This window comes from Gadus macrocephalus, chromosome 9, assembly GCF_031168955.1.
Source record: "Gadus macrocephalus chromosome 9, ASM3116895v1".
NCBI lineage: Eukaryota > Metazoa > Chordata > Actinopteri > Gadiformes > Gadidae > Gadus > Gadus macrocephalus.
In genome coordinates, this window is record NC_082390.1 from 8987672 (window position 1) to 9006885 (window position 19214).

At 47.1% G+C, this 19214-nt stretch overlaps 2 protein-coding genes across 2 annotated transcripts; one reads left to right on the forward strand and one right to left on the reverse strand.

Annotated features, from left to right (window-relative positions):
• Positions 1 to 591: 591 nt before the first annotated feature.
• tsg101a (tumor susceptibility 101a) lies at positions 592 to 10631 on the forward strand. Its single transcript, XM_060061693.1, has 10 exons — positions 592 to 1075; positions 2179 to 2266; positions 2799 to 2864; positions 3147 to 3310; positions 3744 to 3870; positions 4716 to 4773; positions 5691 to 5785; positions 7813 to 8015; positions 8221 to 8460; positions 9137 to 10631. The coding sequence occupies exons 1-10, from the start codon at positions 1034 to 1036 to the stop codon at positions 9224 to 9226; spliced, it is 1173 nt and encodes a 390-aa protein (XP_059917676.1). The 5' UTR covers positions 592 to 1033; the 3' UTR covers positions 9227 to 10631.
• Positions 10632 to 11038: 407 nt separating this feature from the next.
• On the reverse strand, positions 11039 to 18100 carry ldha (lactate dehydrogenase A4). The gene is made up of 8 exons (XM_060061699.1): positions 17940 to 18100; positions 16571 to 16696; positions 15660 to 15777; positions 14923 to 15096; positions 14141 to 14314; positions 13660 to 13777; positions 12915 to 13038; positions 11039 to 12310 (listed from the first exon to the last, which is right to left on the reverse strand). Exons 2-8 carry the CDS (start codon positions 16694 to 16696, stop codon positions 12146 to 12148), a joined length of 999 nt encoding a protein of 332 aa, XP_059917682.1. The 5' UTR covers positions 17940 to 18100; the 3' UTR covers positions 11039 to 12145.
• Between the last annotated feature and the right edge of the window lie 1114 nt (positions 18101 to 19214).

Genomic DNA, 19214 nt, shown 5'->3' on the forward strand with positions numbered 1-19214 from the left:
GTGCTGCCAACGGCTCACACCCATTCTGCATCGAGCCCATGGTCAAACTACACAACCAAGCCTGTCCACTACGCTCCATGACTGCCGAACAAAGTGCTTCTTCCTCAATATAGGGAACCCCAGAATGTGCTCTACAAAATAATGCGAGTTTGCAGACCGGGCTCCACAGTGGTGGAACAAGCTCAAATCACTGTGTACAGAAATGGGAAACTGTCATATAGCCAACCAGCTTCAAAGACACGAAAAGAAGATCTATTTTATTTGATGTATTTTATTAAATGTAACCTACTTAGTATCTACTGGTGTTATATTTCTTTATTAACGTTGTGTATATTGCTCTGTTGCTTTTATTCAAATGTTGTTCGCACTTAAATTTTCTTCGGGATTAACAAAGTTCTGTCTTATCTTTATGATAAATTTGTAATGACACCAATTAATTCAGTTCGGTTTTTATCACCAATATCTCCAAATTAATCCAAAAAAATAAATTTCGTCATAATGACAAAAGCTAAACATCAAGATCACTCGATAATACGATTAAACATGAATATTTAAAGCAAACAATAAGGCTGAGACGTCAGTCATAAACAGGAAGTAGTCAGGTAAAATACCGGAAGTTGCTTTTGTTGACGGGCTGCTAGCCGCATAGCTGCTGTGATCTGGGGTTGTTATTACGTTCTCTTTACAGTTCCAAAACTTGTCATTGAATCTAAGGTCCGTTCACACGGACACAAGGCTCGTCTCGTTTCACCATAAGAGTGCTGTGAGAGTTAAACAGTTTGTGTATTCCGGTAAACTAGACCAACGAGCGCTTTGTGATAGCTTAGCTCTGCGGCTAACCCTTAGCCCATCTCGCGATAGCTTAACTTAGATATTGGCTAACTTCTAGCCCCTCTCGCGATAGCTTAGCTTTGCGGCTAACCCTTAGCCCCTCTCGCTGTTGGCTCTACAGTCAGATCTCATATCGATACTGTCATCGTATATCGACCCTGTCTGATCAGTTTAGTGATTTAAGATCACCTCAGTGTCCGTCATGGCAGTGGTCAACGATGGCGCCCTGAAGAAAATGCTGAAGGTAAGCAGGCCATATGTGTGGGGGGTGCATTTATTAATTATTATTTATTATAAGGTCTGTTCATGACATTTATCCACCCCGCCAACCATGAGTTTTAGTGCTGCCCTTGCTGTCTTAAGTAGCTGGATCAGAGCCAGGTTGTTTGCACGAACCACATGAAAGTCGTCGGGAAAATAGGTTGGATAGGGGGCGGGCACTTTGAAACAATACCAGCCAGGTGATTTGAAGAACCGTCTGTCTGTCACCTGTGACGTAGATGAATAGGTCGAAGCATGATGGATGCAGTGTGGGCTCTCAAAAGGCAACCTTAGTGGTTACTCTGAGTGACAATACAGTAATTGCACTGCTGAAGATGAGAGAAATTATGAATACAGTAAAGAATCGAAAGTTTCAAACAGTAAGGTCAGTTATATAAACAAAACGCATAAATACATGATGCCAAGTTGAATACTTAATGTATACATGCACACTGTGTACTATTTACATTGCTATTATTATGTCATTAGAATAACATTATGCATCCTACTTCATAACTTTCTGAGAGGTCCTACAGTTATCTATTTAGCTCTGCTTTCAAACTGCTAAATCATTTCAGCCTCATAGCATCATTGCCTTAATTGTCAAAATTGCCAAATTGTCATATCCAATAACTCTCCTCTCCTCACGCTGCTGATTCCCTGTGCCTCGTTGGCTATATCCACAGCCAATCAGAGTACCTTTTACATTCCTTTATTACTATCTGCCTAAGTCATATTTGACCAAGGTAGCTTTTATGCTAAATACAAGATGAACCTTAAAATATGACCCATTCAATTCTGCGTGAGATTAAGGATAATTGAGTTAAGGCTGTCATTGCATTATGTTGTTTCAATGTCTTGGTTACCTAAGAAACTAAATGGTATTTACATTATTTCAACTGTAGATTACTTTGTCATTTTGAATACAAATTAATTTACCTTGATGCTACCCAGACTACTGCGACATACGTCAATGTTATTCAACTTTGTTTTAGTGATGGATCGTTATAACTGCTGTTCTGCATAATCAGTCCCATTCCGAAGTCACTGTCCTCTCTAACCACGTGTTTGGATGTGTTTTGACAGCAATACCGATACAAGGAGATGACAGTCCGAGAGATCACCAACGTCATCTCCCAGTACAAGGACCTCAAGCCTGTCATGGACTCTTATGGTAAGGTCGTACCAATTAGATGTTTGTTAGTTAGTTTGTGGAGTGTTGATTTCTTATTTATCTTGTGGAATGAATATTAACGTTTGCTGGAGGCTTCAATGTCGTGGTCTGTGTAGAAAGAAACTCCAAAAAGCTTTGTTGTTCAAGTGATAGAATGATTTGACTGTTTTTGTTCTGAAATGTTACGTAACCTTTTGTTGGGTAATATAGCATGACGTTATATTGATGTGTTTATCGGGTAGTCCATACAATTCTTCTTAATATGGGTTAGGTGATCATGAATGATCTGTGATCATTTCCTTTTTCTTTTCTTGTAAATCAGTGGGATTGGTTTTAAATTGGCTCATTTGGCTTCTTCTACCACACCTTCGCATGCATCTTTTATGTTTAAATACTATCAGTTTGTATTTTAGTTGTGTAAATATAAAAATAATAAGATTTAGAACGTCGTCATTCATTGGTTCATAGTATGTTCCTTCATGCAGCAGCAATGTTGCCTTGTCACTTATGGTGCATATCTCCCATCTGCCAGTGTTCAACGATGGCTCCACCAGAGAGCTGATGAGCTTGACGGGGACGGTTCCTGTTAGCTACAGAGGTACTGAGCGGTGATTTGTTCAGCATAAAACAACAGCACACTGTTACAAAGATATTCAGGCACATTATAGAAATGTGTACTTTCACATTTAATATGATGGATGTTTTTTCATTTTATACCATGAGGTATCATTAAATATGTTATCTTTAATGTAAACGATATGAATTTATATTATTTCTAGTTGAACTCTGACCCGTGTTAATACACGTTGAACAGGTTAAACATGGTTTTTGGATACCCATGTGGTTGTTAAATCATCATCCCCCCCCTCCCCCCTCGTAGGAAACGTGTACAACATCCCCGTGTGTCTGTGGCTGCTGGACACCTACCCCTACAACCCCCCCATCTGCTTCGTCAAGCCCACCAGCGCCATGATGATCAAAACGGGTAAACATATCGACGCCAATGGCAAGATCTACCTGCCGTACCTCCACGAGTGGAAACACGTAGGTCTAAGATTTTGTATGCGTTAGAAAAATGCAATATCTGTGGTATTGCCTTGTTATCGATTTATGCTCATGGTTTTGTTATTGCAAACATTTTTGTATTGACTAATCTTTATATTTATTTTTTGTGTAGCATTTTCTTTTAGGAATTAAAGTTATATTATCCTATAGACTGACTACAACTATTCCCCTTTGAACCAGGTTATTAAATGTATTCGTATTGAATTGTAATTACATTTTATTAGTGTAGCCCTTAATAACAGGTTCAGTCTCAAAGGGCTAAGCAGGCCGTATTTTTATGACAGCCCCCTGACTCTAGCCCCCTAGGGGGAAAGAAAAATAAATACAAATACAATAATAAACCCTTCTTGGACCATTGGAACGGTTAGATGTGTAACTGTGGTCCATCCTCACGTCTCCCCGTGTGTTCCAGCCCCAGTCGGACCTGTACGGCCTCATCCAGGTGATGATCGTGGTGTTCGGGGACGAGCCCCCGGTCTTCTCCCGGCCCACCACGCAGGCCCCCCATCAGGCCTTCCAGGCCGCCGGCCCCCCTAACCGTGAGTGCTGCCGTCGGGCCTCTTAAGGTCACACCTGCTGTCCACGGTGGTTGATGTTTGAGTGTGTAAAAACATGCCTCTTCAGCACGCCGGCGTCTGTGCAAACTGTGCCGGCTGCCTGTTCAGACGTGTTTGAACGTGAGGTGCGGTCTGACTACGTGCGCCGTGCATGCAGTTGTTTGAGTCGTGACGTGACGTTCGACCAATATATTTGCAGTACAGTTGAAAAGACAGGGGGTTTGGAGCTGATTTTGTACCTGGAGAAGAATGCACCCCAGTGAAGGCCCCTTTAGTAGTCTAACCTGAAAGAGAGGCGCACAGTGGTCTGGCCCTTCGGCGCATATGCTCACACAAACACTAAAGCTCAGTAATGCAAATGGCGGGGATTGCACCGTAGGAAACACACTTACAGAACCTCCTTGAAGCAACAATACACGTTTAAACTTAAAGGCTTACAGTGTTGAATCCCAGTATCTGGGAAGGGGCTCGAACCTTCTCACCTTTCGGGGTACTATTCTGTGATTGATCTAACTGAAGTCTGCGATCATTAAGTCTGGAGTTTTACCCCATACCTACAGGGTTTACACTACAGGAAGAATACATGTTTTATACGGACTACAAGAGATTACAATATAACTACATTTGAGAATTTCTCATATTTTCATATTGACTCGACCACAAGCTATTACCCCCCCAAAACATTGTTATTTGTTAGTAATTCACCCTTAAATAAATGTAACATGCTATAATAATAATGCATCGTCTGCAGGTGGTGCTGTTGTATCAGTTTTGTAGAAAAGGTCAGACCCTTAACTGTAATCTCTGACTGTTTCTGTGTCCTTCAGCCTCTTACATGCCTGGCCTGCCTGCCGTTTCCCCCTATGGACCGAATGCCAACCCTGGGTAAGCCATGTTCCTCCCTTATCCTCCCCCAAACCCAAACACCCACACCAAGAGCCTCCGCACTCAGCCCAACCAACCTGTTTGGACACGATTCACTCGCTCACAAAGAGTCTGTCTTTTGAATGGCCTCACTTGTGCCCTCATTCCCTAAGGCCTATATATTACAATGTTTGGGGACGAGCCAAGAGGGTAGTTGGACACAGATTATGCACACGTACATATACCGGTGTGATGTGTAGTGGGCGCGTAAACAAGCCCACATATATTTAATGTCAGCTTGGGACAGCTCAGATGCACAGGGTGACCACTTATGTGCAGGAATGCTATTGGACGAATCTGATTACATGAAAAACACTATGAATGAGATCTAAAAAAAAAATGTATGATGACTATATGCTCTGTAAGGTGACCTTGGGTGTCTTGAAAGGCGCCTCTAAATTAAATGTATTATTATTATTATTATTATTATCTAGCACAGACGGATAAGTCTGCGTCACTTTTACGCTTGTTAAACGGTGCACTATGGGTGTCATTGACTATTCAACTCTATGCTGATTCACATTTGTCTAAATACCAGACATAGCATTAGGTGACTAAATAGTGCACTTTAAATCCCTCCTGAAAATGTTGTTCTATTCTCTTGGATTTAACTCCATATAAGTTGTATTATTGTCTAGCTTTTATGCTTTATAATTGTTTTAATTGTATTTGTTTGTTTAATTACTAGATAGGTGAATCGTACAGCACTTTGGTCAACTGTTGTTGTTTTTAAAGGACTCTTGAATAAACTTGAGCGTGAACTGGAACTTAAGGACCAACTAGATCGCGGCCCTGCATGCGTAGCTATCAGTATGTACAGGCCCGGCCGCTGCCTCCAGTCTAACCCCGTAACCAGATCTCCCTGTGCTCCTTTGCAGCGGTTACCCTGGTTACCCGTACCCAGGGGGGAGCGCGTACCCGGCGGCGGCGGTACAGGGCCACTACCCGTCTCAGACCCCGGGCTCCGCTGTCGGTATGTTCTGCCCGTGGAGCTATGGGTCGCGTCCTGCAGCATTCATCGTACCCTTGGGAACCCATCTCTGTTAACGGACCCTCTTCCTCCCAGCGGCCGTGGTGGGGGGGACTCTTTGGGGACGCAATGACCACCCGATGCATTCTGTTGGTTTCCTTTTACATTTACATATAGGGCATTGAGCAGACGCTTTTACCAAAAAGTGACTTAAAGCGGTTAATACACATATTGACACACCGACGGCGGTGTCGGCCATGCAAGGCGACAGCCGGCTCGTCGGTAGCAGTTAGGGAGAGGCGTCTTGCTCAGGGACACCTCGACACTCAGCTAGGAGCAGCCCGGGGATCGACCTAGCAACCTTCGGGTGGCCAGTCAACCTGCTCTACCTCCTGAGCTAAGCCGACCCATTTCCTCTGTATGCCGTTTCCTCACCCAGGTGTCATTCAGAATTGAGAGTTGTCATGGTTCCCACGACGATTCTAGAAGGTTTTCCCGACATCCGATTATACCACGTAGCGGTTGGAGGAAACAATACACACCAAAAAAAATGGTGTGTATTGTTGGTAGTTCTCCTTTCTGCAGAATGATTAACTGAATGGCATTCACAGGCCTTGGCGGTTTCACAACGGGGGATGAGTCAACACCACCCTTGCGGACCACCACCTTATCCTTTCCCTTAGTGCTGCTTGAATCTGTATCTGAGGTACCACTCAGTCAGCCAGTGTTGCGTTATCGCAGAATTCTCCCGAACAATGTCGTTTTTTTCATTTCCTCATGTGAGGTTTACATAGGAAACCGGTTTGGCAATATTTGGCCGGTTCTTTCTGCCATTATCATTCTTGCTATTGTGAATGTTTTTATTAACTAAACCAGCTGTTCAATTTTGAACGGTGACCTTTAGACAACCTCTGTGACTTTTGAACTTCTGGAAGGGGAACTGAAAGGTCGTCGGTGAAACCAGAGTGGGGCGCATTAAAGGGCAGGGGGGTTGAGACCGGAGTGGGATGGAGCCCCCCCCCCCCACGGTACAGGGCTATATTTAGGACCGGGGAACAGTGGCTCACACCAGCCTGGCCTGCCTCCTATCTGACCGGCCGTCTGGGCTGATGCACAGCTGGTTCTAGACCAGTGTGGGAGGTAGCTTTGATCCAACTATATATAGTGAAGAAGATGGGCGGGGACGAGATGAGCCCTGACTGTAGGAGTTCTCACGGTGTGAGTTTAGAGTCCTCACTGTTAGTGCTTACAGTCCTCCTCTTGTTTAGAGTCCTCTTGTTCGAGTCCTCACTGATCGAGTCCTCACTGATCGAGTCCTACAGTCCAATCAGCGCTCCACCGAGCTGACCCGCTTATGGTCAGAACCATGACCCTTTTGTTCCCGCTTAGTTTGGACCAGTCTGTTGCAAGCCTTTGACACCTTATTCCTAAGATGACACATCGCTCGGGGAAAAATTAGCTTGATGGTGTTGCAATGTTATGCTCAAACACAGCCAGACTGTAGATGTGGTGTTAAGGGTTGGAAGATCTAAAATATATATAGAAAATAACTAATTTAACTCGTTTTTTTATGTTGCGCTTATGGAAGTGGTCAACTGTTGACTCTGCCTTTTTTAAGCTTCTCTGTGTTTACACAAGCTGCTTCTTTCAACGGCAGTTACATCCGATTTATTACACAAAGCAAAGAAAAGGTTATTCAAAGGAAAGCCTTTACTCTGCTTCACCATATTTACAATGTAAAGCGCTTTGCTGGTCTTGTAAAGCACCATTTATATAAAATAAATAATTGGTAGTTATATTATAGATATTATTATGATATATATATATATAGTTATATTAGTAAATGCATCTTGACGCTTTTACAAAAGGCACTGGGCCCCCTGGGGTTGAAACAGTCGTACAGGGTAGTGGACGGTCTAGGTTGTATGCTCTCTGGTCTTGGTTCTTGGTTCCTCTCTCTCCGTGTTCTTCTCTGCGTCCCTCACCTGGTCCCTCACCTGGTTTCTCACCTGGTGCTCCTCCCGCTCCAGGCCCCAGCCGGGACGGCACCATCGGGGAGGACACCATCCGCGCCTCGCTCATCTCGGCGGTCAGCGACAAGCTGCGCTGGAGGATGAAGGAGGAGATGGACCGCGCCCAGGCCGAGCTGGACGCCCTGAAGAGGACCGAGGAGGACCTGAAGAAGGGCCACCAGAAGCTGGAGGAGATGGTCACGCGCCTGGACCAGGAAGTGGTCAGTCAAGTTTTTCTCATCATTTTGTTGTTGTTGTTTTTTTGTCGTTGTTGTTGTTTTCGTTGACATCGTTGTTGTTTTTCTTGTCGTGGTTGTTGCCTTTGTCTGCGCTGTCCCCATCGTTAGTCATCATTGTTGTTTTTGTTGTCGTTTTTGTTGTTGTCACGTGTCTGACCCCCACGTTTCCCCCCCCCCCCGCCTGCAGAGCGAGGTTGACCGCAACATGGAGCTGCTGAAGAAGAAGGACGAGGAGCTGAGTGAGGCGCTGGAGAAGATGGAGAACCAGTCGGAGAACAACGACATCGACGACGTCATCGTGCCCACGGCGCCGCTCTACAAGCAGATCCTCAACCTGTACGCCGAGGAGAACGCCATCGAGGACACCATCTTCTACCTGGGCGAGGCCCTGCGCCGCGGCACCATCGACTTGGAGGTCTTCCTCAAGGTGAGCCCGGGGTTGGACCCCCAAACTACCTCATTTACATTTATAATTATAATAATAAACTTGTATTGTAGTTCAGCGTCCATGCATCCATGTTTTTCCGACCCTGGTACCTCTTAGTTTGGAGCATAACACTGCAGTGTTTGTGATGTTCTCTGCCTGTGTAGTAAATGAGTCATGTGATGGTATTGGATCGGAGCAGAGACTCACGTACTCGCCGATACCCGATACTGCCTTTTAGCCAGAATCTGAGGAAATTTCTGACGGCCGTTGAATTGGATTCCATCGACGTGCAACGTGTTAGGATGTTAGGCTGCATTGTTCACATTTTCAATGTAGTTATTTAATCATTAATTTCATTCATTTATTATACATTTTAAGTCGTTAAAGTGATCGGCAAAGTCGATTGGAATTCTTACTTACTGATTTATGATGATGATTATTAATTAAGCTGCAATCCTATCGGAGAACATGCACGGACCAAACATGAACACTCACGCTCACGAACATACACACTCTCTCACACACACACACACACACAAACACTCTCACACACACACACACACTCACTCACTCACTCACTCACTCTTGAGCAATAAACACACACACTCTTGAGCAATAAAGGATGCGTGTTGTATTTCTGTGCGCCTCTCTGACTCCTCCCCTTCCTGTCCGGCAGCACGTGCGTCTGCTGTCCCGGAAGCAGTTCCAGCTGCGAGCGCTGATGCAGAAGGCCCGCAAGACGGCTGGCCTGAGCGAGCTCTACTGACCGGGACCCCCCCCCACGAGCTCTACTGACCCCCCAGGGCCGCGTCTCTCCCTCTCTGCGCCTGCTACTCTCAATCAGTCCTCTTCTTCTCTTCTCTGCTCCCTCCTCCATTCGAAGCATCAAACCTGTGTTTGAAGAGCGACTAATTAATCCCCCGTCTTCAGCGCACTCAACCAGCTCGGTGTCTCTCTTGAAGTCTATGTCGAGCACTGTCCCCCCCCCCCCCCCCCCCCCCCTCGAAGCCAAAGGGTTGATAATAGCGGGCGTACTTTTCTACATATCCGGGTCACATTGGTACAAATATCCAGCGCTGGTTCCAAACAGGAAGTCAGGATCCGGGCCGTGAGACACGATGAGGCCCCCCCCCCCCCCCCACGCCGGAACCCTGAGGAGTGTGGGAAGAAGTTTACCAATTTTTATAAAAATCTAAAGAGACACTCAATCACCGCTCTGCCCCCCCCACCCCGCCGGCCAAGGCCAACGCTGAACCGCGGGACGTCCAGGGACACGCCGCTTTGCTCCTACATTGTGCTGCAGCAGGGGGTCCTGGGGGGGTGGGGGGGGCATCGCCCAGCAGGGGGTTCTGGGAGGGAGGCGGGCGTGACAGAGCAGGGGCGACATGGCGTCACGGGCGACACGGCCAGCCCGTGGGGAGGTGTGTTCGTGTGGAGTAAGCACAAATAGCTGCGGTGTAAGTTAGAGCGGCCCCTGCCCTCCTGACGAGAAGGTTACCCCGTGGTCAGGGGTGTCGATGTCCGGGGCGACCTTTCATGGAAGGGCAGCGGGCAGAAGGGCGGAGCTATAAGTGGGAAAGCCTCCAGTAGGCAGGAAGTGGCTGGAAGCTCCTCGGCCTTGAGTTTGGGTTTTGTACTTCTTTGTGTCCATGCTTTTGTTTCTTGTGATGTTGGTCAGTCCCCCCCCCCCCCTTCCCTCCATAACGACTCTCTCCTGTCCTTCCTTCCTCCTTTGCTCTTGTCTGTGTTAAGGATCGTACCAGTGGGTTTTCCATTGGGCTGCTATGGTTTGTTTCCCTGTTGATTCCTTCTTCATTTCAGGTTGTCTCGACACTCTCAAGCCAACGGCTAACTTTAGCGTTTTACTCCATTTACTTATCCTCTTTTTTCGCTTTCCACTCCGAATCGTCGATGTTATTGTTGTGGAGATTCTCTCCGTGAGTTTAGGGAGAACTATACAAAGAATTGTTGTACTAATTAAGTTAACTTATCTAGTTTCCGGTCCTCTTTAAAATTACTTTTTACTAAATGCACTTTGAATTGTACGATGGTTATTCTAGGTTTGGGTTTCATCTCGTTGGGTTCCAGCCGTAGACGACTTGTCAATTTTTGTTTTATATATATCTGTAGATTTTATGTAACTCAGTTCAATTAAAACAATTCTGACTGGATCTCCATGTGTCCTTTTATTTTACCTGCTGGATAACGATGGACTTCATAACGCACACCCTTTAACGACAACCCATGAACTGCATGGGTTGTCCGACAATACGGCATTGTCGGTCATTGTTGTTTTTCTTCTACTGAAACAATCCAAAGTATTTGAAGTATTTTTAAAAGCACACACACCACTTTGAACGAGAATAACAAACCAGGCTAATCTGCCTGTTGGGTCAAACCATGGCCTGGCTTTACAGAACAGCTGACTGAGTGGGCTTTATTGAAAACACAGGAAAAACAACGTACCCATAATGCTACACTCTGTACACAAATAGATTGCCCATAATGCTACAGTCGGTACACAAACAGAATGGAGCTAATTCAACAATGGGCATGAAAACAAGACAAAAGACCGTCACGTGATTTATTTGATTTATTTGGTGGGAAAATCTAAACATGCGAGTCCAGCTGTCGGTCCACTGGTGGTGACGGACAGGAGGACTAGAATTTTTAGGAATACATGAACCTTCTGCTGCCTCTGCAGGCATTGAACCTTATGTGTAGAGAAATCTGAAATAATATAAATACATTGTAAGGTGCACACTCAAAAAGAACAGTTGTTTTTTGACTCATTAGTTACTCTATTATACTAGGGTTCATTCACTGAAACGTTTGAGTACCACTGTTGTGTTTGTTTTTATATATAAACTTCCTGGTTCTAGTAAATTCTCTTAAAATAAAAAATATTTATCTTAAAATTCTATATCAGTGCATTTGCAGTCAAATGTTGGTGATACGTTTTTCAGTCGCTGTTGGGGTTGAGTGATGTGAGTTCAGCACTGGTGTGAAGTTTAAGGTGTTTTGGTATCACAGCAGGTACTGCACGCTGTTATCGTTGCCCTGTTTCAAGAAAGGAATGGAAGTCAAGACCAAAACAACAACTTGGATGGAAATACCTGACTGGCAAAAACAGACATATCTGAGCAGTACATCGACAGACGACACGGATGAGTGACGACCAGGAGCCAAGCACACAAACAGACAAACAATAGTGTAATTTGCATTGATTTGCAAAGGTGTTTCCACCGGTGACACAGACTGCACGGTAAAGGCTGAGGTTATGAGGTCTTTCTCAAAGGCTTCAGTCATAGATAGAAGGGGGACATCTAAACCAAACTACTTCCAGTGCGCTACACACTCCCGTGCAAAGCCTTCCTGACGTGGGTCAGTCAGGGTTAAGACTAGCACATGGAGGTCACACGAGAAAGTAACGTGTAATCAGCCATGTAACAATGTAAACGCTACACTGTAAGGTCAGGGATAGGGTCAGGGGTCACGGTTAGTTTCACAATAGGGTTGGAGTTACACCATGCCATCACGTTAATACAATTGAAGCACTCGCTGCAACACGTAGTTACAATGCTACACTGATGAAAGTGTTACTGGTTTTTGGGGGAGGAGGTGGGGGAGAGATGGAGTAAGGGGGGGGAGGTAGGGGTGGGGTATGAGCTCAGAGCAAGGATCTTCACAGGGACAGCTCCTTCTGGACCTCCCACAGTGTCTCGGCGCTCTTCACCAGCTGCTTCTCCTCGTCGGGCTTCAGGGTCATGTGGATGACGTCTGTCAGGCCGCTGTTCCCCAGGACACACGGAACGCTGAGGAACACCTCGTCCTTCACCCCGTGCATGCCCTGCTCGGTGGGGAGGGAGGAAGGAGACAGTCAGGCGTTTGATGGGAACACCAGCCGGGATCACCTGGGCCGGGGGCTGGAGTGGTTGCGTTGGCGTGGGACTTAATGTACTCACTTATTGTACGTTGTACGTCCTGGCACTTAGTACTAAACATAGGGTAGCGTCTTATCCTGGCTGTCTTTGTTGTATAGGGGGGAGGGGTTAACCTAGTGATTGTTAGGGCTTGGCACTTGGTTCTATGAACATCCTTACTGTGCCGACAGCGATATATCGTTCCCTTTCTTCTGACAAATGGATTTATTGTAAGTCGCTTTGGATAAAAGCGTCTGATAAATGCCCTGAATGTGAAAGGACCAGCGCCACACAAACAGGCCCTGTTCGTTTGTTGTTACTTTGGAATAGTATTGATTATTTAAATAATCTTTTTATTATTATTATTTACTTTTTTATTATATTATTCATTTGTAAAAAACTATCAATAGATAGCTGGATACTTACTCAGATCTAATGTAGGTTAATAAAGACTTTAACCTTTTAGTATAAAACCTTATTCCCCTCCCAGCAGGGGTCTACCAGGTGGTTGGGTAAAGTGGGGCTGGTTACCTGGACCAGGGTGGACACCGGGTGCACCTTGTGCATGTTCTTCTGGATGCTCTCCACCAGGTCAGCAACGGACATACCGATGGCCCAGGAGGTGTAGCCCTTCAGCTTGATCACCTCGTAGGCACTGAGGACACACACACACACACACACACACACACACACACACACACACACACACACACACACACACACACACACACACACACACACACACACACACACACACACACACACACACACACACACACACACACACACACACACACACACGTTTAAGATGATATGTTGAACTGCCCTGCCTTGGTTTAATATATGATCGTACTGCTATGTAGGGCCGAGTTGAGCCAACCTGCCATACACAGGGCTATCATCCGTACCCTGGTAGAAAACGGTACATAGACTCCATGAAATGTGCTCCTCCTGCACAGTGTTTCAGTTCAGTCGTAGCACCGAGCTCACTTGACCTCAGTCAGAGGAAGCATTCTCACCACAGAGCTCACTCAAACTCAGTCCCGTATTTTCACTTTCCGTTTCTTTTACTTCCTGCATTCCCTTGTGACCCTGGTGTGTGTAGAACCCTTTTGTGTCTTATCGCTGATGTTGACACACTGCACTGTGGCTTTGCGTTGTACCGCAGATCAATGTGGCGCGTTTCCTTGTGTCAATGCATGCATCGGACTGTAACTTTAGTTTCTGCCAGCTGTGAGATAGCAGACCGGTACGGTGGACCATGCCAGAAACTCACCCCTCCACCACCTCCTTGTGGACCTTCTTCCAGTTCTCAGAGTCGGCCTCTGTGCCCATCTGGGGGTTCAGCCCCTGGAGAGAGACCCCAGCCACGTTCACACCACTCCACACGGGCACTGTGGGGGAGGGGGGGCACACACACACACACTTTTAATACAACAGATTTTACATTTGTAACACACAGGTTGTAGGAAACGTAAACGACCTCAAGGCAATGCTAAATACACGTGTGATAATGATTGAAACTAGCTTGATTTAACATGACATCTAGATTTAAATGCGATATAGTGCGCTATATTATCATCAGAATAACACAGGAGTGTTTGTGATGTTCTCTGCCTGTGTACGTAAATGAGTCATGTGATCGTTTTGTTCTCGCCGATACCCGATACTGCTTTTTTTTGCAGTATCTGCAGTATTTCCGATACTGGTATCGGTATCGGAACAACTCCAGTCAGAACGGGGTGCGGCCCACCCACCACTAGAGTCGCCGTGCTCCCCCACGATCCAGCCGTGGCAGCTGGACGGGTGCAGGTGCAGCTTCTCGCCCATCAGGTGGCGGAAGCGGGCGGAGTCCAGGTTGGTGCCGGAGCCAATCACGCGGTTGCGAGGGAAACCGCTCAGCTTCCACGCCACGTAGGTCAGGATGTCCACTGGAAGGTCGGGACATGAACCACGGTTACCATGGAGATCCCTTCCAGTCCACAGGGAGTGTAGCCTAGAGCCATGGTTGTACAACAAGATATCTGGAGACCACCAGCTGACTAGTCTCTCCCCCTCCATCCTCTCCCCCCCTCCCCTCGCTCTCTCACCACCACCAGAATACAGTCCCTCCCCCCTCACCTGGGTTGGAGACCACCAGCAGGACGCAGTCTCCCCCCCCCCTCACCTGGGTTGGAGACCACCAGCAGGATGCAGTCTCCCACTCCCTCCTCCACCCCCCTCACCTGGGTTGGAGACCACCAGCAGGATGCAGTCTCATCCTCCACCTCCCTCCCCCCCTCACCTTGGTTGGAGACCACCCCTCCCTTCCCCCCCCTCCTCTCCCCCCCCCCCCTCACCTTGGTTAGAGACCACCCCCCCCCCCCCCCTCACCTGGGTTTGGAGACCACCCCTCCCTCCCTCCCCCCCCTCCTCCTCTCCCCCCCCCCCTCACCTTGGTTAGAGACCACCCCCCCCCCCCCCCCCCCCTCACCTGGGTTTGGAGACCACCCCTCCCTCCCTCCCCCCCCTCCTCTCCCCCCCCCCCCCCCCCCCCCACCTGGGTTGGAGACCACCAACAGGATGCAGTTGGGGCTGTACTTGACGATGTTGGGGATGATGAACTTGAAGATGTTGACGTTGCGCTGCACCAGGTTCAGCCGGCTCTCCCCCTCGTTCTGGCGGGCCCCCGCCGTCACCACGACGATCTTGGAGTTGGCTGTCACGGCGTAGTCTGTGGGGGGAAGACACCGGGTCAGCCACGGCGGGACGCACCGCAGGACAACAGCAACAGCTCAAGTGCTCTAGTTGCAGTTACAAATATGTTTATTGAGGTCTTTCTGTCTGTCCGTCTGTCCGTTGCGTTTATTGGAAGGACGCGGGTTGGTGGTGTTGAAGCTTTGCTGATAATGATACATGGCCTGGTGCCTCCATGCTGCCATGCAGGAGCTCTCTCGCTGAGTGTGTGTGGTGGTGGCTGAGTACTCAATGCACAACAGGTGTGCAGCCTCACCCAGCCCCAGAGTCCAGTCAATCAGACTCGGGCCAGGTGAGGCTGCTTCAACCAGCCGTCATCCACACACCTTGCTCCAGGTGTCCCTGAGCAAGACACCTCATCCTAACTGCTCCCGACAGGCTGGCTGTCGCTTTGTGATTATTTGCATGAATGGGTGATTGTTAGGTAATATTGTAAAGCACTTTGAGTGGCTGTTGGTTAGAAAAGCGCGGTATAAATGCAGTCCCTTTTAGATAGCAACTGAGCAGTAAGGGAGAAGCGTCTTTGTGGCCTGGACTGACCTTTGTCCGCGACGATCTTGTGCGTCTTGAGGAACAGAGACCCGTGCTGCAGGTCCATGACCTCGCCCTTCAGCTTGTCCTCCATCACGTCCACCAGGGCCAGCTCGTCACACAGGTCCTACACACACACACACACACACACACACACACACACACACACACACACACACACACACACACACACAGTTTCCCATTGATCAGCATTGAACAGCTCACTTCTGTTATGCGTCGATTTTTGTAGTCCTTTTACGTGCTCTGCCTATCAACCCCCTAGTCGGAGTCACAGGACCCCTCAGAGCTGTTTGCAGTTGTAACGACCTCAGGGTCCTAATGTCTCGACTCTCAGGGTCGTCTGCTGGTCGGTCTGAAGGCTAGTTCTCTCTACATCGCCGCGGAGCAACATTCTTCCCGCAGACCGGTCTCCACTTTGAGAAATCAGAGCGGGTCTCTCAGGCGGGCTCGGTTGCCTAGTAACCAGACTTGTGTTTCCTTGGGTTCAGGGGTTTATCTGATTCATGGTGTTTGGCTTTGTGCTTCATGCATGCGGCGCTACCCCTCCCGTTCTGCCCGCGGTTCTCCAGGACCCATCTTGCCTTGCCTGTACGCGGGTGCACGACCCACAGTCCCAGACAGACGCCCGCACTCTCCCCCGGGACTTGAGACTGTACTGGCTCGGATCCACATGAACGGACAAACTACACTTCAGTTTGATGTGTAACCGATGAGGATAACATAACCAACCATGAAGGTTAATGGCGGACTGACTCAGTCAGTCCGTACAAAACGAATTGATGTTTTTAAGAAATGTTAACCTTAGCTTGTTCCTTATCCAAACAAACTGCAGCATCTATGTTTATAGCTCTATGATAACGGGGGTTCAGTGAATCGTTGATCGTCTGCTTTGGTCTTACCTTGAGCAGGATGCTGACGGCTGACGCCATGCCAACCATGCCGACCCCCACCACTGTCACCTTGTTCGTGGAGCCAATTGGCTCCTCCTTCATCACATGACTGATGAGTTTATCCTTGGTGGACATCTGAGGGGGAGGGAGGGGGGCAAGGAGGGGAGGAGAGGGAGACACAACAACAAAGGTGAAGTCGAGACAAGATCGTACAGATAAATATTAAGCTGCGTGTGTTTATTGGCTCACATTCTTATACATCAATTCCTCCATTTAAATAGAAATCCCAAACCACAACGATTGGCACCCATTGCATTAGCAAGATGCTAAGCATTCAGATTGGCCACTTCCCTATTCTCCCTGGTATCCTAGTGTCTGTATATCCAGTCAATCTATACATTACGTTTCGCCAATCGCCATCTCAGCGCAAGGCAACCCGGCACTACTCTTACATGACGACGCAACTGTGGTTACATCACCCCCTCCCCCCGCCTCTCTCTCTCTGACTCAGAAGCACGTAGCACAGAAGAGGGGCGTGGTGGTGTGTTCAGACGCACGTAGCGCAGAGACTAGCATGGTCTGGACAGACAGGACGCACGTATCGCAGAGACTAACGTGGCGTGGACAGACGCACGTGGGGCAGAGACTAGCCGGGTCTGGACAGACGCACGAAGTGGGTGTGATGATGATGATTCATGGGACAAAGTGTACCCTCTGTGTAGGCCCATCGCACATCAGTCAACCTGACCCCTAGTGGAGCCTACCGGCTGGTTCATCAGTGTGCCAAGACGCGTTTTTCCGGAGTAAAACCGGACACCAGCACATTGTTTCCTGCTGTGGGCACCGCCCCCCAAGCAGTCCACCTCTCCAGAGTTATTATTTAAGGATATGGCTTCAAGGGAATTATATAGCCTACAGCCTTATCCAACCACCCGAGCACACCGAACACAGGCAACCCGTCTGTTCATGTAACCTCATAATAGACACACATGTTGAGTCTTAATACAAACAACGTGTTTATTTATTATTCATTAGGTTAGTTAAAATAAGCCAGAAACGCCCTCCCCCCTGCATCTCCCAGACACCTATAGTAGGCTCTATCCCAAACACTACATAATGTCTGTATCGCCATCATCAGGGCTATATCACTATCTTTAGGTCTAGCCTATCTAACAATCATTGGGTCTATATCACTATAATCAGGTAAATATCAATACATCCGGTCTATATCCCTATAATTAGGTCTATTGCACTTGAATTAGTTCTATATCACTATATAATTAGGTCTATATCAGTTTAATTAGTTATATATCCTCATTCACTCGCTGGCCAGAGCTACTCCAAGCTAAAAGGAAAATGACGTCAGAAGGTGTCCTACCTTGAGGCTATAGTGAAGCGATGTAGAAGAAGACTCTGAACTCCTGACTGCTACCGGACGGCTGGTTGCGGCTCTCAGCAGTGGCGGCGCCGGTGGCTGTATTTAAAGAAGCGGACATGCGCAGTAGCGGAGGCGATGGGCGGGTCTCGGCGTATCGTGTCGAGCGGCACGTAACCGAGAGGATGTGGGGAGTCTGTGGAGCGCCTGCGCAGTGCGAGATGTATATCCTTATCATAGGAAATGTGTCGTCATATTGGATTTTATTGTATTTTTGTGGTTTCAGATATTGAATTCATGTAACATGACGTTATTATTAGTGTTATTGGTATTAATAGGTATTCAGAGTATCTGTGGATACCTATGGTTATTCTAGAGATTCTTATTCTTATTATTGTGGGCGTCTAATTTTCCCTTAAACGAAAAGAGACGCTAGTGAAGCAATTAAGAAATGTCTCTTTATAAAGTCCTATGTGCTGAATACATTCCTTTTAATTGTATTACAAGGAAACGGCCACAAAGGAAGAGGATGAATCGCTTGTGTAAAGGCCAGTGTTGTGAGAAGCCAGCGTTGCTGTACTCGCGGCCCGTGGCGCCCCCTAGTATTTACATCTTGCCACTGCACCTCCGCCTGCAGCTCCAAAACTGTTGCAGAGAAGTTGCGCAGTAGGCCTACTTATATTTTAATCCAGTCAGTGGCGATTTCAAACTATTTTCAGGGGTGCACACCAACGAATTGTATCAGCACACCTACAGAAATATAATTATTATTATTATTTTCCAAAATTTAGGAGGTTAAGATCTAGGTAGTTATTCCCTGGATCCGTTTCAGCAGTCTCAGCAAAGACTTGTCATGGCATTCTAACCAGGGGCCTCTACGAATTCTCTTTTTTGCATAGAAAATTTCCTTTCCTATGGAGATGACCCGGAAGTGCTTGGAGGAAAGGTGGTTCGAATTCTAAAAATGCTTAAGAAAGGAGCCTTTATGCTTCCTTTAACCCTCCTTAAGCATATCTCTTCCTGAGCTTCCTTTGCAAAGGAAAGGAGATAGTGGTATCCCATAATCCTTAATGGCGCAATATTTAAAGCAACATGCCACCGACGAAGTTTACCGACTCTACGCGAAGACGCGTGAGTGATAGCAGAGAGACGCGGTAAAGCAGAAGAATATAAGAGAAGAAAATACAATTGATAATAATGGATACCAATTCCAAAAAATAATTATTTGAATACAAATTAATTCATTGATTGCTGGTTAGTAAGCACATAAAAAACACC

What these genes read in the sequence shown, in the direction of transcription:
- ldha (XM_060061699.1), bottom strand. Translation starts at nt 16,696, where the DNA reads ATGTCCACCAAGGATAAACTCATCAGTCATGTGATGAAGGAGGAGCCA. An exon ending in CAAGATCGTCGCGGACAAAG is followed by an intron (nt 15,097 to 15,659) that starts GTCAGTCCAGGC and finishes TTCCCCCCACAG; the next exon opens with ACTACGCCGTGACAGCCAAC. An exon ending in GGAGCACGGCGACTCTAGTG is followed by an intron (nt 13,778 to 14,140) that starts GTGGGTGGGCCG and finishes CCTCCCCCACAG; the next exon opens with TGCCCGTGTGGAGTGGTGTG.
- tsg101a (XM_060061693.1), top strand. Translation starts at nt 1,034, where the DNA reads ATGGCAGTGGTCAACGATGGCGCCCTGAAGAAAATGCTGAAG. An exon ending in GGACCGAATGCCAACCCTGG is followed by an intron (nt 4,774 to 5,690) that starts GTAAGCCATGTT and finishes GCTCCTTTGCAG; the next exon opens with CGGTTACCCTGGTTACCCGT. An exon ending in CGCGCCTGGACCAGGAAGTG is followed by an intron (nt 8,016 to 8,220) that starts GTCAGTCAAGTT and finishes CCCCGCCTGCAG; the next exon opens with AGCGAGGTTGACCGCAACAT.